The sequence below is a fragment of the Zerene cesonia genome, chromosome 7 (genome assembly GCF_012273895.1).
Source record: "Zerene cesonia ecotype Mississippi chromosome 7, Zerene_cesonia_1.1, whole genome shotgun sequence".
Classification (NCBI taxonomy): Eukaryota; Metazoa; Arthropoda; class Insecta; order Lepidoptera; family Pieridae; genus Zerene; species Zerene cesonia.
The window spans coordinates 7,789,214-7,807,004 of NC_052108.1; the positions used below are offsets into that span (position 1 = coordinate 7,789,214).

General features: G+C 35.2%; 1 protein-coding gene across 1 annotated transcript in view; it reads right to left on the reverse strand.

Moving 5' to 3' along the window:
• LOC119840737 (tRNA dimethylallyltransferase) overlaps nucleotides 1–17,791 on the reverse strand; it is a 171,155-nt gene that overhangs the window by 14,124 nt on the left and 139,240 nt on the right. Inside the window, exon 4 of the mRNA XM_038367456.1 lies at nucleotides 13,594–13,717. Coding sequence (XP_038223384.1) covers nucleotides 13,594–13,717 — 124 coding nt within the window. The remainder of the gene's footprint in view (nucleotides 1–13,593; nucleotides 13,718–17,791) is intronic.

Consider the following 17,791-nt stretch of genomic DNA (forward strand, 5'->3'; position numbering starts at 1 on the left):
TATAGATATAAATGAAACAAAATTGAACTGATTTCAAAACCACTCAAAAGAGAAAAATGGTCAACTATTCGCTGCCAATCAAACAAAGTAGGCAGTAGATAGGTGTAGTGAGTTACTATTTGCGATACTAATTTAATATCTATCTTTGACCATCTCCGGAGTATACTCATGCGAACTAGTTAAAATTTCTTAAATCGGTTCACAATTGCCGAAAATATGGTCTGACATACACAAATAAAATACATACAAATGAACATAGAACTTCGTCCTTTTCGTTTTTAGAAGTCGGTTAAGATGTAGTTGGGCTAAGATATTTTGTTAAATTATAAAAGGATATTTAGTGGAATGACAGCCCCCCTGCAGATGCTAGGTACTTATGCAAGTGTTAAGATACTTGGTTACGTTTTTTGGCATATTAATATGTTGTTATATCTATTGCTGTATACTAGATTTCTTTTAAAAATTACAATATTTCTTTTTATTGAACGTAACTTATTAAAATAAATAAAATAAAATACATTTTATTAGTAAGTACAAATTTTCAGTCTATTATACCCCACTACACATATACCCTATTATTTATTCTCCGATAATATCTTCAGCTAATACTGGGAAAATAGGTAAGTAATGCTATTAAATTAATCATATTATGTCTGTTAATTTTGCGTTGCCACAATTATGACGTTTTCTATAGTGAATGGTATTGTTCATGGGAAAAATGTTTCAATGAATTCAGTCATAGTTTCCAAGCGCAGATTTAAATAACAATAAAACTGTTGTTATTTACTTTAACAGACAGCTGCTTAGTTGACTTTCCACTTGTACACTCACAGCTCTTGTAATCTTAGCTTAAAAAATAGTTATAAAAACCCATTCCATTGATCTTCCGAAGCGGCGGGAGTCGGCTCTCATCACGATCGCAGGTCTCACGTATGATCATTTTAGTGTTGAGTTTTATTCTAAACTTTTTATATCGTGAGGCCATTAGACGCTATCATTGATGGCTGGCCGTTTTTGCTTCTACGTTGATATAAAAAAAAAACATAGACAATCAACGTCACGAGTTCGCGCCAAAATTAAAGGCGTTGCGGATGTCACTTGAGAAAAATGTGAATTAAAAAAATTAATGTACGATAATATTTCTCATATCTACGCAAGATAAATTATATGTTAAATCTGGTATTTACATGCTTAAGGATTTTAAGAATAAATTATCGTGTGTATGACGTAGGATTCATTGGATAAAATTAACTGTTCAGTTATACGACTAATCATTTGCAAATGCATATTTCACATTAATATATTATTAAGACTAGTTGCTCACCCTGACTGTACTTATTATACTGTGCCCTGGCTCCTGAACAAAACGTTTTTTTTTTGTTTTATTTTTGTCCTAAATCAAGTTGCGACAATTTCATCAAATCAAAAATAATTCAATTTGCTTTGTCACTATTCGACTTTCTTTTTATTTTATCTATAATAGGGCAGCGCTTGACCACGATTTGCCTGATGGAAAGCTGAGGTGTGGTCTAAGCTGGAACGCGCTGCCCTAGAAGGTGCCTGTTCACTCTTCTCTCAAAGACCTCTAGATTGTACTCGTCGGGGAACACAGACTCAGGAAGTATGTTCCAATCCCTTGCGGTTCGAATGACAAATGTGGAATCGAACCGTTTCGTCCGGGTACATGGAACGTCCACCAAATAGCGGTGCCTAGAGTCTGTGTGTGACGGTCGATGGAAGAATGGGGATGGCGGAATCAAGCTGTGTAATTCCACAGCGCATTCTCCAAAATGTATCCGATAAAAGACCAATAAACTATCCACTCTGCGGCGATGACCGAGGCTCTGGAGTCTTTTGCCTACGAGATCATCGTCGTTTATGGGCTTCTTGGCACGCCCCTCTATTGCTTCAAGTATCTTCAACTGGTATTTGACAGAACCATCCCAAAGGTGAGAGCAGTATTCCAAGCACGACCGGACTTGTACTTGGTAAAGATTGAGCAAATGTCCTGGGCTGAAATACTGCCTCACCTTTGCCAGAATACCAAGCTTTTTTGAGGAGAGTTGGGCTTTTGATTCCATGTATGAACCAAAGTTCAGAGTAGGCGTAAGGGTGACACCAAGAAGCTCGAGGTGGTCAGCTATTGGCACGGACATACTTTGGAAAGTCGGATTCAGCTGGAATAGACTCCGTCTTTCATTTAAATAAGGTATTTTTCAAACGGTATTATTTAATATTTACATTTATAATGCCAAACATCTAAATTCAAATGTTCAATGCAGGGTTGCCAATGTCTGCAATAGAATCATAGCCAAATAATAAACATATTTTTTTTGTCTGTGATAAGTCGTGGGAACGTCTTGATCCCTCTGATTGGTCGGCACTTTTATATTGACAGCTGATTTGATGAGTGGCATCACAGCCGTGGTCTGTGCGTTATTTCTGTCTACATTTTTAGTAGGAATTGCTTTTATGTGAGGTTTCATTAACAGTACCAGTAATAATAATGATTGGAAATTGGATATTTAAAATTACATTATTGTCATAATAATGTTTTTTATAAATTTTGCGTTAGATATTAGTGATGTTTTACGTCATTCGGCATAAACGAAATATACGTGGAATATGCTTGACCAATTATAAGTAACAAGTATTACTAATAATATTAATAAATTTTCAGATTTCAAAAACCCAAAAAGCTACTACTGGAGCAATTTTAAAAATTCTTTTATATAAACGCCACACTTTCACAAACAATATAGGCTATTTTTTATATTCTGGGCGTAGGCTTAGCAAGCAGCAAGTTTGAAAGACTAAGTTCTATTCGATTCTAGTTTATTTCACAAAATCTAGAACAACAAATGAAAGCAACTATTTTATGGCCTATCTAGTTCACATTATTTCTAAATTTAATATATTAGCTAGCAGCTATAAAATGGTTATGAGTGTTTTCGAAAGTTCGGGTAAATAAATGAATCAGCAATTTTTTATAACCCGAAGTCTTAGGGCGCGCTAAAGCGCGTTAAAAAATGGTTTATATCATATTCTAGTCTTCTTAATATCTCCAGACACAAAATCGTCAATATGTACCATATACGTTACGACGTGAAAAGACAAACAAACACACTTTAGAATTCAAAATATTATTGTAAGAATATAGAGGGACATTATATTACCACGGCTCAGCGAAATGACGCGGGTTCGAATCCCGCCTCGAGATGATGTTTTTTTCTATTTTTAAAAAACATCTAATTCATACAGCATATTAATGCTATAAAACTAAAAATTAAAGGACATTACATTATATAAGAAAACTATGTTCAACTGTAAAGATTAAGTTATTGTAAAATAATTGAAAGCATAAAAACTTTATCTAGCGGCAACTTAATGCAGTTATTAAGTAGTGTTCGATATTGTTCTGCTGTCTACGATAACACCCCGAACCCACAGCCGTCGGGTAAGAGCGGGAAAACAAACAATTCTCTAATGGCTATGCAAATAGATGATAGACGAACGACATACAAAGTGTGCGGCGATTACTACTGCGGGTTGCTACAAGGTATGAGCGTTTCGAGATTATTAGAGGTTTTTTTATTAAATATGGATTACCCATATATATTTTTTTAATGAGTAGTGACTGTCTTTTTACAGACACTTTTGTTTTGTACATAAATATTGGAAAGTTTATTCAAATAGTTGTATAAAAAGGGACCAAGATAGTAAAAGAAAGTGCTGACAATGAAATGTGTTGAAAGATACGGTTTCACATACACTATTTTTACGGCGTTTCCTGTTATACTGTCCGGGGTCGAAATTTAACTGAGAGTGTTTCTTTAAAATTCCTTGTAATTTGAATGATTGTCTAATGGACAGAACAAAGGAGGGAGGGGAAAAGGAAACGGGCCTCTGGCTTCCTATCTCATAATAATGTTTTAATCCCTATTTCGAGAACAGCTGGGCTGATGTCGCTATTGTCGTTTTCTTACTATCAGAAGAACCCTATGAAAGAAACACTAGAGAAATTTCCTACCTATTCAAAATTCATGCATTTCTTTTTATGAACACACGAATATCCGGGATTTTCGATTATGCATGATGCCTAACATCAATTAATCCGGTTAATTGAGTTTCTACTGTAAATCTAAAACAAATCGAATAAAAACAGCAATTGTAGCAAAAAGGTAGGGAGACAGATTGCTAGACACCAGAAAGAATATGGGTTAGTTTTTATCCCGGATATCCCATGGGAACGGAAACTACGCACCCCGTAAAACGCCGAGGCTATCATTTTCTTTATCTAATCGGACGTAGTCGCGGGCGAAAGCTAGCATCAAAAATGCGAAAATAACTATTTGTCAGCGTGTCTCCTCATAACCTCTAAAACACCAAACCGAATTCTTTATAAAAGATCGTTTGACACTCAAAAATGGACACAGAAACCGATGAAAACTATTTCATCCGGAAAATTCCACGGGAACAGGCACTAAGCTCCGGGGCTGTTTACGTTTTTCTTAGTATGCGTACGTTTAGTCGGAGAGGCGGTAAGCTACATTTATATTTGTTTTAATGTATGTAAAACCCAAAAAGCCAGGTTATGTGTCAAATGCCAATATATTTTTCGAAAACAAAAACAAACGCTGCAAACGCAAGGTGAAGGAGGGATTAAAAAGGGTGCGGCATTTACAGGGGTCTGTATAATGTCTTTCTAATGTCTTTCCATATTTTTTCAATAAACATGCTCTTACATTTCGACCGACTTCAAAAAAGGGGAAGGTTCACATTTCGACTGTATCTTTTTGCCTTTGTAACCTTAGAATTTTGACTCGGTGACGCGGTGACGCGATTCTGATGATTATTTTTTCATTTGTAAGTTGGTGTCACCCGCGGACGAACCGATGCGCAAAAGCAAGTATTTCTATTATCGACTAGAGAATGACTATATATCCGATAGTAGCTGCGCTCCGCGGTTTCCCCCGCGTAAGTCCGTATCCCGTAGGAATATCGGGGCAAAAAGTTACCTATGTGTTATTTCAGTTGTCCAGCTGTCTTCGTACTAAATTTCATTGCAATCGGTTCGGTAGTTTTTGTGGGAAAGAGCAACAAACACACACACATCCTTACAAACTCTCGCATTTATAATATTAGCAGGACTAGGGGACTTAGTGTAAATTATGGTACATTTGTATTTGTTATCTATAGTATACAAATGTTGGCAAAACTCTTTTTTCCCGCTGCATTAAGACTTGATCAAGATGGACGAAATAAAACGTCTGTTGATTCAGTCAAGTCAAAGTAATTAGTAATTATAAAAGTCATAAAGCTTTTATATTAGATATACAGTTTCCAAAAACGTCACCAACATCCCTGTGGGAGATGCCACTCCAGATTCAAAAACCAAGACAACAATATCCCGCCAAACCCAAAAAGGATCACGAAGAGAAAAAGCCCACAGAGTTATCAAGAAACGAAACAAAAAATGTATACAGTTGAATTGAGAAGCTATTTGTTGTTGGAAACGATTAGAAACGCATAGGATAATAATCCTTATGAAGGTACTAGCTTTTCTCCCGCGGCTTCGTCCGCGTAGAATTCGCTTATATCGCGCGACATGGTAAGGAGTATTTTCTTCGCGTTAAAAAGTATGGTTTGTTCTTTCCCACGTTTAGCTCCATCTTCATACCAAGTTTCATCAAAATCGGTTTGACAATAACGAACTTTCATCCCCTCTTTCAACCCTTTCTATCCTTTTTTCGCGATAAAAAGTATCCTATGTCCTTTCTCAAGTTCAGTTCTGTCTTCATACCAAACTTTGTCAAAACCGGTTCAATGGTTTAGGCGTGAAAGCGTAACAGACAGACAGACAGAGTTACTTTCGCATTAATAATATTAGTAAGGATTTAAATGAATAAGTAGCAATGGAAACATTCTGTGTAGTCGCCACTTACAGACGCATTACGATATGTGATAAGGAGATGAATTGATAAATCAAATTATTGGCTAGCTCGTAACCATTACTGATTGATTGTTTATTGCTTATTGCTTATTTTGCTTATTGCTTATTGCTTATAATTGCTTATCCTTAATAATATTATATATGCGAAAGTAACTCTGTCTGTCTGTCTGTAAGCTTCATTGCGCCATAAGTCTGTGATATATTAATATATTTTCCATCCAAGCGGTGCATTCTAATTTAAACGAATTAGAAAAGTACGACTCCAACTTTTTACATTGGAAACACTAGTGAAAGTGTTATACAAATTATTATTTATTAATTATTTTTCTGAATCGGCTGTAAGATATGCTCAAATTTTTTATCTAACCCAGTAATTTAACATTTAAGTATAGTATTATAAAACAAATCAAAATTATATGAATAAACTTCAAACAATCGCGAGTTTCTGATAAAATACGCATTGTATTACATATTTTTAATTTGAAATTAGAATTCATATTGATCACTAAGTTCTGTATTATTTATAAAACATAAAACCTCATTACAAAATGTTCAAAACATACAAATTACATTTATCATACGAAGCAAAAAGGCTAGCTATTTTTTAAATAACTCCGTTATGCAAAAGGAATCGGAAAATTACTATACTACAGATTAAAAAAAACTGTTTACATTCATGACGCGTAAACATAATATAGTAGATATTATAGACGCTAAGATGCAAGACATCACAATAACAATGTAATTATCGAATACTAGCTGCGCCTCGCGGTTACTATTATTATAAATGGGATAGAATAGCTGGAATAACACATAGGCAACTTTTTATCCCTATATTCCTACGGGATACGGACGTACGTAGCTAGGTACATTATAAATGCGAAAGTAACTCTCTGTCTAACTTCTTCACGTCTAAATCACTTAACCGATTTCGTAGAGTTGTATTGTTTGAAACCCGAGACAGAGCATAGGATCATTTCATTCTCGAAAATCCACAACAGGTAATAGTAAAACAATAGACTATCTATCTTTTCACCTGATCACGCGGGCGAAGCCGCGGGCTGAAAGCTAGCTCATAATAAAATCTCCCCTCGATAAAACAACCATTCAATTTCCTCATCAACAAGTGACATCGAATGCAATGACCTACCATAATAAATATCGAGTTATAATTGTGTTAAATGTAGGGAAAAGAAAAAAGAAAAGCAGGTGTTCAGTTACAGGGTGTTTGCAAAAAGCCCGTCAGTTGAACATTTTAATTGATACCATAAATCGAACTCGACAGTACACAACTAGATGATTTCGCATTTTTTCGCATAATCACTATAAAATAACGTGTAATTTGAATAGACAATATAATTGCGTTTGTCCAATCAATTACTAGTTATAACTCGATCATAATAACTCTTTTATATATGTCACCGAGTAGTATTTTCAAGTTTTATGAAAAAAGCTAGAATTTCAATTTCTAATAACTTGTTTTAACGAAGTCTTATGTCTAGACTAAATGGTGAGAAAAAATTGTAACGTGTTTAATTTTAGGCGCGAATTTTTTTGCTGTGCATAATTCGATGGGTATTTACGAGTCATTCACGTGACGTCATCGTTTGTAATTACTATCAGCATGACACGACGAATACGGGTTCACGCAAGTTTATGAGCCCTATTAACGCCTATTTTATATAGGTTTTCGTGGTAAAAACCGTCCATCTATCTGTGCGTTTGTCTCAACCTCATTAACTGTCATAGATTAACAATTGAAATTTTCATAGATTTTTTTTTTTATTTTTATGTCATAGTCGGCAATGGAGCTGGTGGGTCGCTTGAAGGTAAGCGCTACCACCGCCCATGAACATTTGTCCTCCTTAACCATTTGTCAACCTTACGCCTCTACAAATGGATTGCCGACTTTTGGGAAGAGATTAAGGAAGGATTGGCGAGAGGAATAAAGGAAAGGACTGGGAAGGGTACGGAAAAGGATATGGGCCTCCGGCATAGATGATGAATGAAGCCTTATTGTCGCGAGTCCGACTTAACCAATTTTTTCACTTTAGGAACGCTTTGGTAAGCTTTTTAGCGTAATTCTTATTTTACGTTTGATCACTATTGTTAATTAGTAGGTAGATATTAAATCTAAGCTTTCATATCCAGAAGGTATATGTCCCTCGCTGTTCTGGTTGAAAAGTAAGGATTTAACATCTACATATTCTACAAACACTCATCAATATGGCTTATATTACAGCTCAGCGTTTGTACTGCCAGTTAACTAAGTGTATGTGAGTAATCTCATGAGGCTCAGAAACATATAACACAAATATAAATGGCATAGGCCATCAAACATAGGTACGGAATATATTTAGATTATTTTATTTAATTTGCAAAATAAAAAACAAAAAAATAACAAAGTTTTAAATTTAGTGGTCTGCAGGCGGGTTACCATGACGACATAAAGCAGTACTTGTTCCAGTGTGGGAAAGAGATGACGTTATAAGATCTATAGCTACATAAACTCTGTCTTTTTTCGATATTGATGTAACAAATATTATTGTATGTAGACGACACAGTTAACCTCCAGTACTTGCATAGTGAAAACTTCGTCTACGAGTCGTCTGCTGTATTTCGAAGCAAATATTTCGTAGATTTAATAACATTTCCTCCATGCCAATAATATCAACCTGTATAGAACCCATTAACTGGGGTGGATCGCAACAGGTGGGTAACCCCACGCGGCATACGCGTGCCCTTCAAATTGTATTCAAGGTACATACTACGTATCGTTTAGAATAAAAATCCTTGTTTGCAGTTGAGTATCTTTTTTAGTATTATCAGGATAGAAAAGGACACAAAGAATAAACTAGAAATCTGCTCGGAAACTGTTTTTTTAAATATACAAGGCTCGCGAAAAATTTAATGCACGAAAATATGATGAAATCAATTTTATTGAAAGTCAGTAATTAATTTGATATAAATGATAGCTTTAGGTCTGTGCTTTAGGCCTATATGAAGCTAACTTTCCTATTTTAACTGTTGCGAAATATGAATAAAAATACAATAGTAAAGTTAAGGTAACGCCAGGTTAATTTTTATCGTCATTGAGTAAAAGAGAAATAAATTAATTAAAAAAATTACTTTTCTAGTTTTTTAACTTATTGTATGTATTTCACGTCAATAGTACTTGATCTGTTAATATTTCATATTTAATACTAGCCATGCCCCGCGGTTTCACCCACATCGTAAATTACGTGATATAACCGATAGCCTTCCTCCATAAAAGGACTGTCTAACTACAAAATACTTCTTCAAATCCGAACAATAGTTCCTGAGATTTGCGCGATCAACCGAACAAACTCTTTACCTTTTAACAAGAAGATAGGTTGAAAGTCATAAACAATTTGCTATTTGCAAGTAAAATATATTTTATACATATTATAATGAGGTAAAGTTTGAGAATTTGTGAGTTTGTGACGTTGCAGGAGATAACCTCTGGATCTACTGAACGGATTTTAAAAATTATTTTACCAATAGATAGCCAAGATCTATCTCTATCTGCGAGAGTCATAGGCTATATCTAACTTCTTTTTATCCTGGGACAATCCGGGCGAATCTGAGATAAGCGGCTAGTATAAAAAACACAATTAAAAACGAAAAGCCAAGACCCTTTGCCGGTAATAGCAGGTAAAATAAATAAAGAAAAAGCACTGACCTTTATACGAAGAAATATTACTACTGATACATGTATATGTATTGTGAATTATTACTGTTTTAACAGATTACATTGCATGTGGAGGCACGCATCGCACCTGCTCTTGCGCAGGCCACGAACGTATTAAAACGTATTGTATAGTAGCTGCGCCCCGCGGTTTCATCCGCGTATTTCCGTATCTCGTAGGAATATCAGGATAAAGAGTTGCATATATGCAAATTTCCTTGCAATCCGTTCATCTCGTTTTTGCGTGAAAGAGCAACAAACACACACACACATCCTTACAAATTTTCGCATTTATAATATTAGCAAGAAGGATTTATATATATGTATATATATATAAAGACTGAAACTAGTTTCTGCACGCTGCTTCACCCGCATACTAAATGGAAATAGAATAGTTTATCCCGGATATCCGACGGGAACGATCGAACTATGCGTGGAAAACCTCCGGTCTATTTTGTGCTTCGAATACACGGGCGCGTGCAACGCCGCGGGTATATAATATACTCGACCCAAAATCTGATTAGCAGATATTTATTGAAGGCAAAATCAATTACAGAACGTCCCTTCGCAATAAAAAATAACAAAATTGCTTATCAAACACCGGATATTGAAAGTTAACATTTAAGAAAAAGATCATTTTAAATTATTCAACCGGCGGATCCTGTTACGTTTTATGTATGACTAGCTGCGCCCCTCGGTTTTATCGGCGTAAGTCCGAATCCCGTAGAAAAATGTTGCATGTGTGTTATTCCAGTTTTCCAGCTATCTACGTATAAAATTTCATTGCAATCGGTTCAGTAGTTTTTGCATGAAAGAGTAACACTTACATAAACACATACATCCATCCTCACAAACTTTCGTGTTTATAATATTAGTAGGAAGCAGGAAAGGATTTAGCGATTGGAAAATTGTGTATTAAATTATGTCTACCTTATTCATGCTTCTTTGTATAAGAGTATGACAGTGACATACAATTTTTATTTCGTAAAACAAACTTTGTTTTTCAGTTTTCCCTCCATTCTTTTGTCTAATTCATATGTATCAAGTCTTTCCAAAATATTTAAAACGATATAATTATTTCACATTACCATTTCCACATTTAACGTTCTTATGAATACGAGCAATAATCATGAAGCCCATAAGAAGAGCTATATCTAATTAAAACATCCTAAAACATCTTCATAAAAGCCATGTCGTAATATATAATAATCATTTGCCCTTAGAATTCAAATATGCCAGGACTATGAATATACTAAGTTTTTGCGAGCCCTAAAAACCGTCCTATTTTAGCATACAGCTGCATTGACGCCTTATAGGTTCCTTCACCTGTAGTTTATAATGGATGGTGCTGTTTATAATCGCCTCTGCGCTTATATAAATTGCTTTTATGCATTGTACTGATGGTCTTAGCGTTGAATTCCACGGGTCACCTGTTTGTGTATTCGTTTGAGGGGCCGCGTTTTACTGTGTTAGCTACTCGTTTAATTTTTCTTATGCAATTCAGCAAGTACTTTATTTATTTGCCAGAAGTTCTAATTATCTTTTAACTCGAGTAATGACTATTTTTGAGACTTTTTGTCTCATTCGGTATGTGCTATGTATCCAATTCTAATGCAATTTACAATTACTGTATTTAATTACGTCAATCAACCTTAATTTAGGTCAGTGCGTAACTATACGTTAGTTGGCAGAAAATTGGCCTGGTAGAATAAACTCCAAGCTAACTACTTAGTGTATAGATCAGAGTGTTAATTCTGAGTTGTCAGTGTCTATCGCAGCAGAATACAAATAATAGAGATTGTTTCCAACAACGTTCCGATATTACGAATACTTTTCTTCTTAAAGCAATACTAAACACGAATCATGTCTGACTTAAATATCTACGGCTAGTGTGCCCTGTTCAAGTGTCAACAAACCTATATTTATATTTTACATCGCATTTTTATTTTCCTCATGTGTTACTCAAAATAAATGTATCGCATATATCAATATGGTAACTCCTTAACCCTCTGACAGTGTATTAAATCCATACATTTTACGCAAGGTGTACCTAGAAATAATGATAACTGGCCAGGTGTGCTCTGTTAATTGTCCACGCGCGAAAAAGAACAAAAATGAGGTTTATCGACATTCAATTCGGTCGGTTAATGTTAACAGCCGATTGGATAGGTTTTAATGACTCCAATTGGCCACACGCATACGTGAATACAATACCCTGTGCAAAATTATTATTATGCAGCTGGTGATTACGTCACACAATGTGATTATGAAGAAATCTTGGTGTAAATGAGGTTTTTATTCATTAATAAAAGTTCCATTAAAACTATTTTTGCTGGGTTTGTATAGGGACAAACAAATTAATAATAAAGGCATATTGTTTAAAGAAAAAAACTAAGGTTATGAAATGAACTTATAATGAACTTATAATGAAAGTACAGCTCTAGCGATTTTTTAGGCACAAGCGATCCGGTACGTAAATATAAGTTGAAACTAAAATTTTTTACAAACTTCTATAAATATAGCTTAAACAGTTGCATTCATTGATTATACGCACACTTACGTAAAGCTTGTATCGATATCTTAATTGACATTTCCAAAATTTACCCCTAACTGTCAGTCTTGACACCTTTCAAGCATAATCTTCTTAATTAAAGCCGTTAGGATTATCTCCATCTAACCTTTTTACTAAACAAATGGGGTGCGCTCAAACTTAATACTAAATTCCTTTAACAAACAATTCCTCTAGTTAGCGGTATTCCCTATAAATGGAGGTTTCGACGTGTGCGCAGGTGAATTATAACCTTAGAAATATATTATACACCGTGTTGTGTTGTGTATAAGGTCGAATGTCTATAGACACATAGTTGCAGATGCGTTGCTATGCACCTGCCAATCTCGGCACGAGCAGGTGATTCGTTGTTTATATTTTTTTAACCCCTAGCAAAATAGGGTTGTCGACTTCACGTTTTATTCTATTTTTTTTGGAATTAAATATGAGAAATATAAGCAAATAAAATGTTTATAACGTCGAACTATTTGTCGACAAGGAATATTGCTGAGCTCAAGTCTCCATTGCAATGTACTAATTACCGTGAAATTATTTTGCACTTGATGTTCGGAATAGTCTATAATTTAATACACATTATTGAATAATTTTAGTTATTAATTAGGTCGTAACCCTATTGTTATTGACCGGCTATTATGGCGGTTTTCAATATTTAAGGGTAGGTAATTAAGCGATCTAATAGCTTTTTATACAGATACGATGATAGTAATTTTATAGTATTACATCTATTCTGAAACACATTAAGATGAGATGCATCAGTTTCCAGATAAAATATTTATTGTCAATTAAATTTAAATTAAAAATTACCTGCGTAAAAATTTGAGTCGTATTTAGAAAAAAAGGGGGAAAAATAAATTCGAGGGGGGATCAAAGGTCGCCAAGAGGTAATGCGTTGTCACTGTACAACAAAAGACGCGGGTTTGAATCTAAACAATATTTATTTATTTATTTTTATATATAGACTAGCTGCGCCCCGCGGTTTCACCCGCGTAAGTCCGTATCCCGTAGGAATATCGGGATAAAAAATAGATGTTGGCCGATTCTCAGACCTACCCAATATGCTTACCAAATTTTAGAGGAATCGGTCAAGCCGCTTCGGAGGAGTATGGCAACGAAAACTGTGACACGAGATTTATTTTTATATATAGATTTTTTCTTTATAGTACATATCACCGAAAGAAAAACAATAAATTAAATACTAGCTGACCCGGTAAATGCTGTTCTGCCTTACTCTTATATGCATGGACAATTTTACGATTATCGGTCCAGTTGTTGTGGAGGAATATGGTAACTAACATTGCGGCACGAGAATTTCACATACATAGATTTTTACCTAAAAGTCTATACTTTCTGAATATAACTGACCTGTTCACATTTCAACCAAAACAGGATGGTGGCGCCAGGTCGCCGCATCTCTCCTTCACTCAGCTTCTGTTCGTCCAACACCTCGCTGTGACGACGTCCAGATTTCAACCAGACTTCAATTGACCTGAAGATAATTGAAAAAATCAAGTTTCATTTAAATAACAAACATTTATTGTGGGAGTCGAGCACGCTTCGGCACGAATTGGGCCAGCTCGCACCGGGGAAGTACCACACCCCCACAAAAAACCGGCGTGAAATAGTGGCATGCCACTGTGTTTCGTACGGTGAGTGGGGGAGCCGGAGGCCCGTTTCCTTTTCCTCACCCGTCCCAGTCCATTCCTTCTTTCCAGTCGTTAATCCATTCCTTTTCCCTTATCCCAAAAAAGCGGGCAGCGCATTCGCAGAGGCCCAGCCTTTGTGAATGTTTATGGGCGGTGGTGATTGCTTACCATCAGGCGAACCACCAGCTCAGCTGCCCGCTATGACATTAAAAAAAAAAAAAAAAATTAAATAAATTCGTTATTGAAATAATCGTAAGGGTATGGTTTTGAACAATTAGCTGCAAAGATGAGTCTTGAAGATCTGGTAACTAATTAAAAACCACGTTAATTAAACTGTCTTTGCAGCTTTGAGCAGTTGTGACTCAGTGGTTAGGACTTAGACTTAGTTAGAGTGTAAAGTCGGGGGTTCGAGACCGGTTGAGCGTGCAAGAAATAAATTAACTTTTCAATTAATCTGTACATCACCCTTGTTTGAAATGGTCAAGGAAAACGTCGTGAGGAAACCGGCATGTAGAAGATCTGCAGTTGGAACGTATATGGGCTGATGATGAGATCATGATGATGATGAAACAAATTTGCATTTTTAATTCGCTTTTTATTTTCGTCAGTATGTTTATATGTAAACGCCTATGTTAGACTCGGTAGATTAAATTCAAACTTTGTACACTTATCAAGGTTCAGTAAATGAGTTTATTTCATTATCCTCATTAGTCAACAGGATTAAATAATTTCCTTACGTATACTCTGTATAAGAGAAAGCGAAATAATGTAGTTACATTGGCGTGTTTTCTAGTTTTTTAAAACTACACCTATTGATTTGTTATTGAAATAAGACACATACATATAACTAGCAGCTCGCCCCGGTTTCGTCCAATCCATGTGGAGACCATAGAAGAGAAACCAATAATCTTTAAATCGAGTTAAGCTGTTTTTGAGTTTTTAAGTGGTGTAATCAATACGATTTAGTAAGATTTGATTTTATAGTATTAGGATATTATTCAGGCAGTTAATTAAACGGCGGCTCCGTTTAATAAAGAGCCTAGGGCGTTATTAAAACGGATTATTAAGCTAGTTGGCAGTGACTCGTAGATAATATTATGTTTCTAACACATGGAATCCAAAACTTTATTTGACATCAGTTGTCAAAGGTCAAGTTTTGCTAATTTTTGAAGTAAATATGAAATCAGCAATGAAGGATGAACATTTATTTAACAGTCATGACTCATGCAGCTTCAGCTGCTGTCAAAAAGAATAAAAAATAAATTAATTGCCGCATATAACCTAGCTTCTCCAAATAAGACTATCCAACACAAAAAATATTTCACAAAACGAACCAGCAGTTCCTGAGATTAGGTCGTTCAACAAACAAACAAACATTCAGCTTCTAATATCAGTATGGTTGAGAGTTGAATGACCCAAATTGTGAGTTATTTAAAATGCTCGAGAAAGGAGTACACTTGTTAAATGGTCAGGCGGCAGGTCATGACGAGATTGTATGTTTGGATGGATGTATGTAGGAGGACGGCGGATACGATATTCGGAGTGAATTCATCATCAGCCAATATATGTTCTTACTGCTGGGACACAGGCCTTCTATGAGGGGTTTAGGCCATAATCCACGCTGGCCAAGTGCGGGTTGGCAGATGTCACAGGTTGGCGGTTTTTTGATTCTCAGACATGCCGGTTTCCTCACGATGTTTTTCCTTCACCGTTTCGAGCAGTGGCGATGTTACCCACATGTATTGGGAGTAAATTGCGGTTTAATGATAGGTTTTAATGTTATTATATAATTATAAATAAGGTGGAAAATTTATTAAAAAACACAAAGGGTAACTTAAACTAATCTATGTCTGAAACGGCTAGCGCGGTAGGTTGGATTAACGTGTCTGCCGCGGCCATATGCCTGCGCGAAAGATGCCTAGACAGACTGGCGTCGTAACGCGTTAACGTAACGAAGCGGTTGACTCTAGGAATTTATCGTTTCACAATTGTTTCAGAGGTTTCATATGTAAGAACGATGCTTGTTACGAAAGTGCAATTTATATTTACTATGATTGATTAATTATAAGTTTTAACCGACGAGCCAAAAAAACGAAGGCGGTTCTTAATTCATAGCGTGTTATTAACTCGTTTTTATTATCTTCACCTGTATGTTGTTCTTATGTTCGATTCGACTCGATTCTGACTTTAAAACGAGAGAATAATATAAAGTTTGTACATTGAAGGATCGGTGACATTATAATAATTTCATGAGTTAATATTATTTTCCTGATAAGAATCGCCCGGATTAATTAATTTCCTTATGTTCACTCTGTATAAGATCAAGTGAAACATTTTACTTGATTCGATCGTTAAAGTGTGTTTTTAATTTTTTATTAACTTTGCTATTATAAATATTATATATTTATTATATTGTTCGTCGTTTGATTTTAAATTTCAATATGATTCAAAAATATATTGAACAAAAAGCAACAATGTCAAGTAGAGCGAAATAGCACTACTTTCTAGAAACAAAAATATTAGCCACATAATAAATCTATACTTCTATACTAACAATAGAACGCCAAAGAGTTCGTTTGTTTGTTTAAAGTCGCCCATCTCAATAACTACTGTATGGATTTAAATATTCTTTGAATATGTACGTGATCTCTGAGTGCTATAGGCTATATATGTACTGCGGGAAAGCCGGGGCAGACCACTAGTTTTATATAAGCAGAAATAAATATAAAGGTATTTTAATAACAATTGTTTATTGTAGATTTAATTATTTTGACAACTTTCTCATATATGGCAACAACATTTACATACAACTCCTTAGCAATAAACCCACAGAGGAGGCAATAACATTAAATCATTTATTTAAGAAGACACCATATAAATAAAGCAATAAACTCTGACTCAATTGCCGGAACTCCTTCAAGCACTTATGAATCAATTAATAATATGTCATCTATCTTTTTGATAGTCACGATGTCAAAGTTAGCAAGTGGGTGGTATACATACATTTTAATAAAACAGTTCTCATTGAATTTAATATTTTAAAAATTTAATTTGAATAGAGTTGTAATATTGATACATTTATTTGTAATTATTAATTAATTTTAATTATTATTTGTACGTTTGTGAAACATTGTTACCGTAGTATTTATTTGATTTTTATAATATTTTTTTACGACTGGCAACAATGTGAATTCATGATAAAGATTTAGCTTTAGAAATATTATCTGCATCTTATCCCATGGACCAGACAGCTCTAAATACCATATACTTAGAGTTGTCTGGTCCATGGGTCGCTTCCATCCTTTTGAATATGTGTTCGAATAATTGACGTAAATTAAAATAAAAAATGAGTGGCACGGTGGCTCAGTGGTGAGGACCTCGGACTTAAAATCGACAAGTCGGGGTTCGAGACCGGGCGAGCGTGCAGGAAATAAATTGATTTTTCAATTTATCTGCTCATGTGGATAACATCACCACTACTTAAAACGGTGAAGGAAAACATCGTGAGGAAACCGGCATGTCCAAGAATTAAAAGTTCGACGGCATGTGACATCTGCCAACCCGCACTTGGCCAGCGTGGTGGATTATGGCCTGAACCCTCATAGGTGGCCTGTGTCCTAGCAGTGGGAACGTATATGGGTTGATGATGAGGATGAATAAGAAAAATAGATAGATATTACACTAATCACACTTTACACTAATAATCTTACAAATGTGAAAGTTTATTTGTTTGGATGTTTGTCCGTCAATCACGCTGAAACTATTGAACGGATTTTGATGAAATTTTGTATACAGACAGAGTATTATCTGACTTGGGTGATAGGATAATTTTTATCCTGATTAAAGTCTCCCTTGAGATAAAACAGGAATCTTGAAATCCAGGCGGAGCCGTGACGAGCGTCTAGTGTATAATAAAA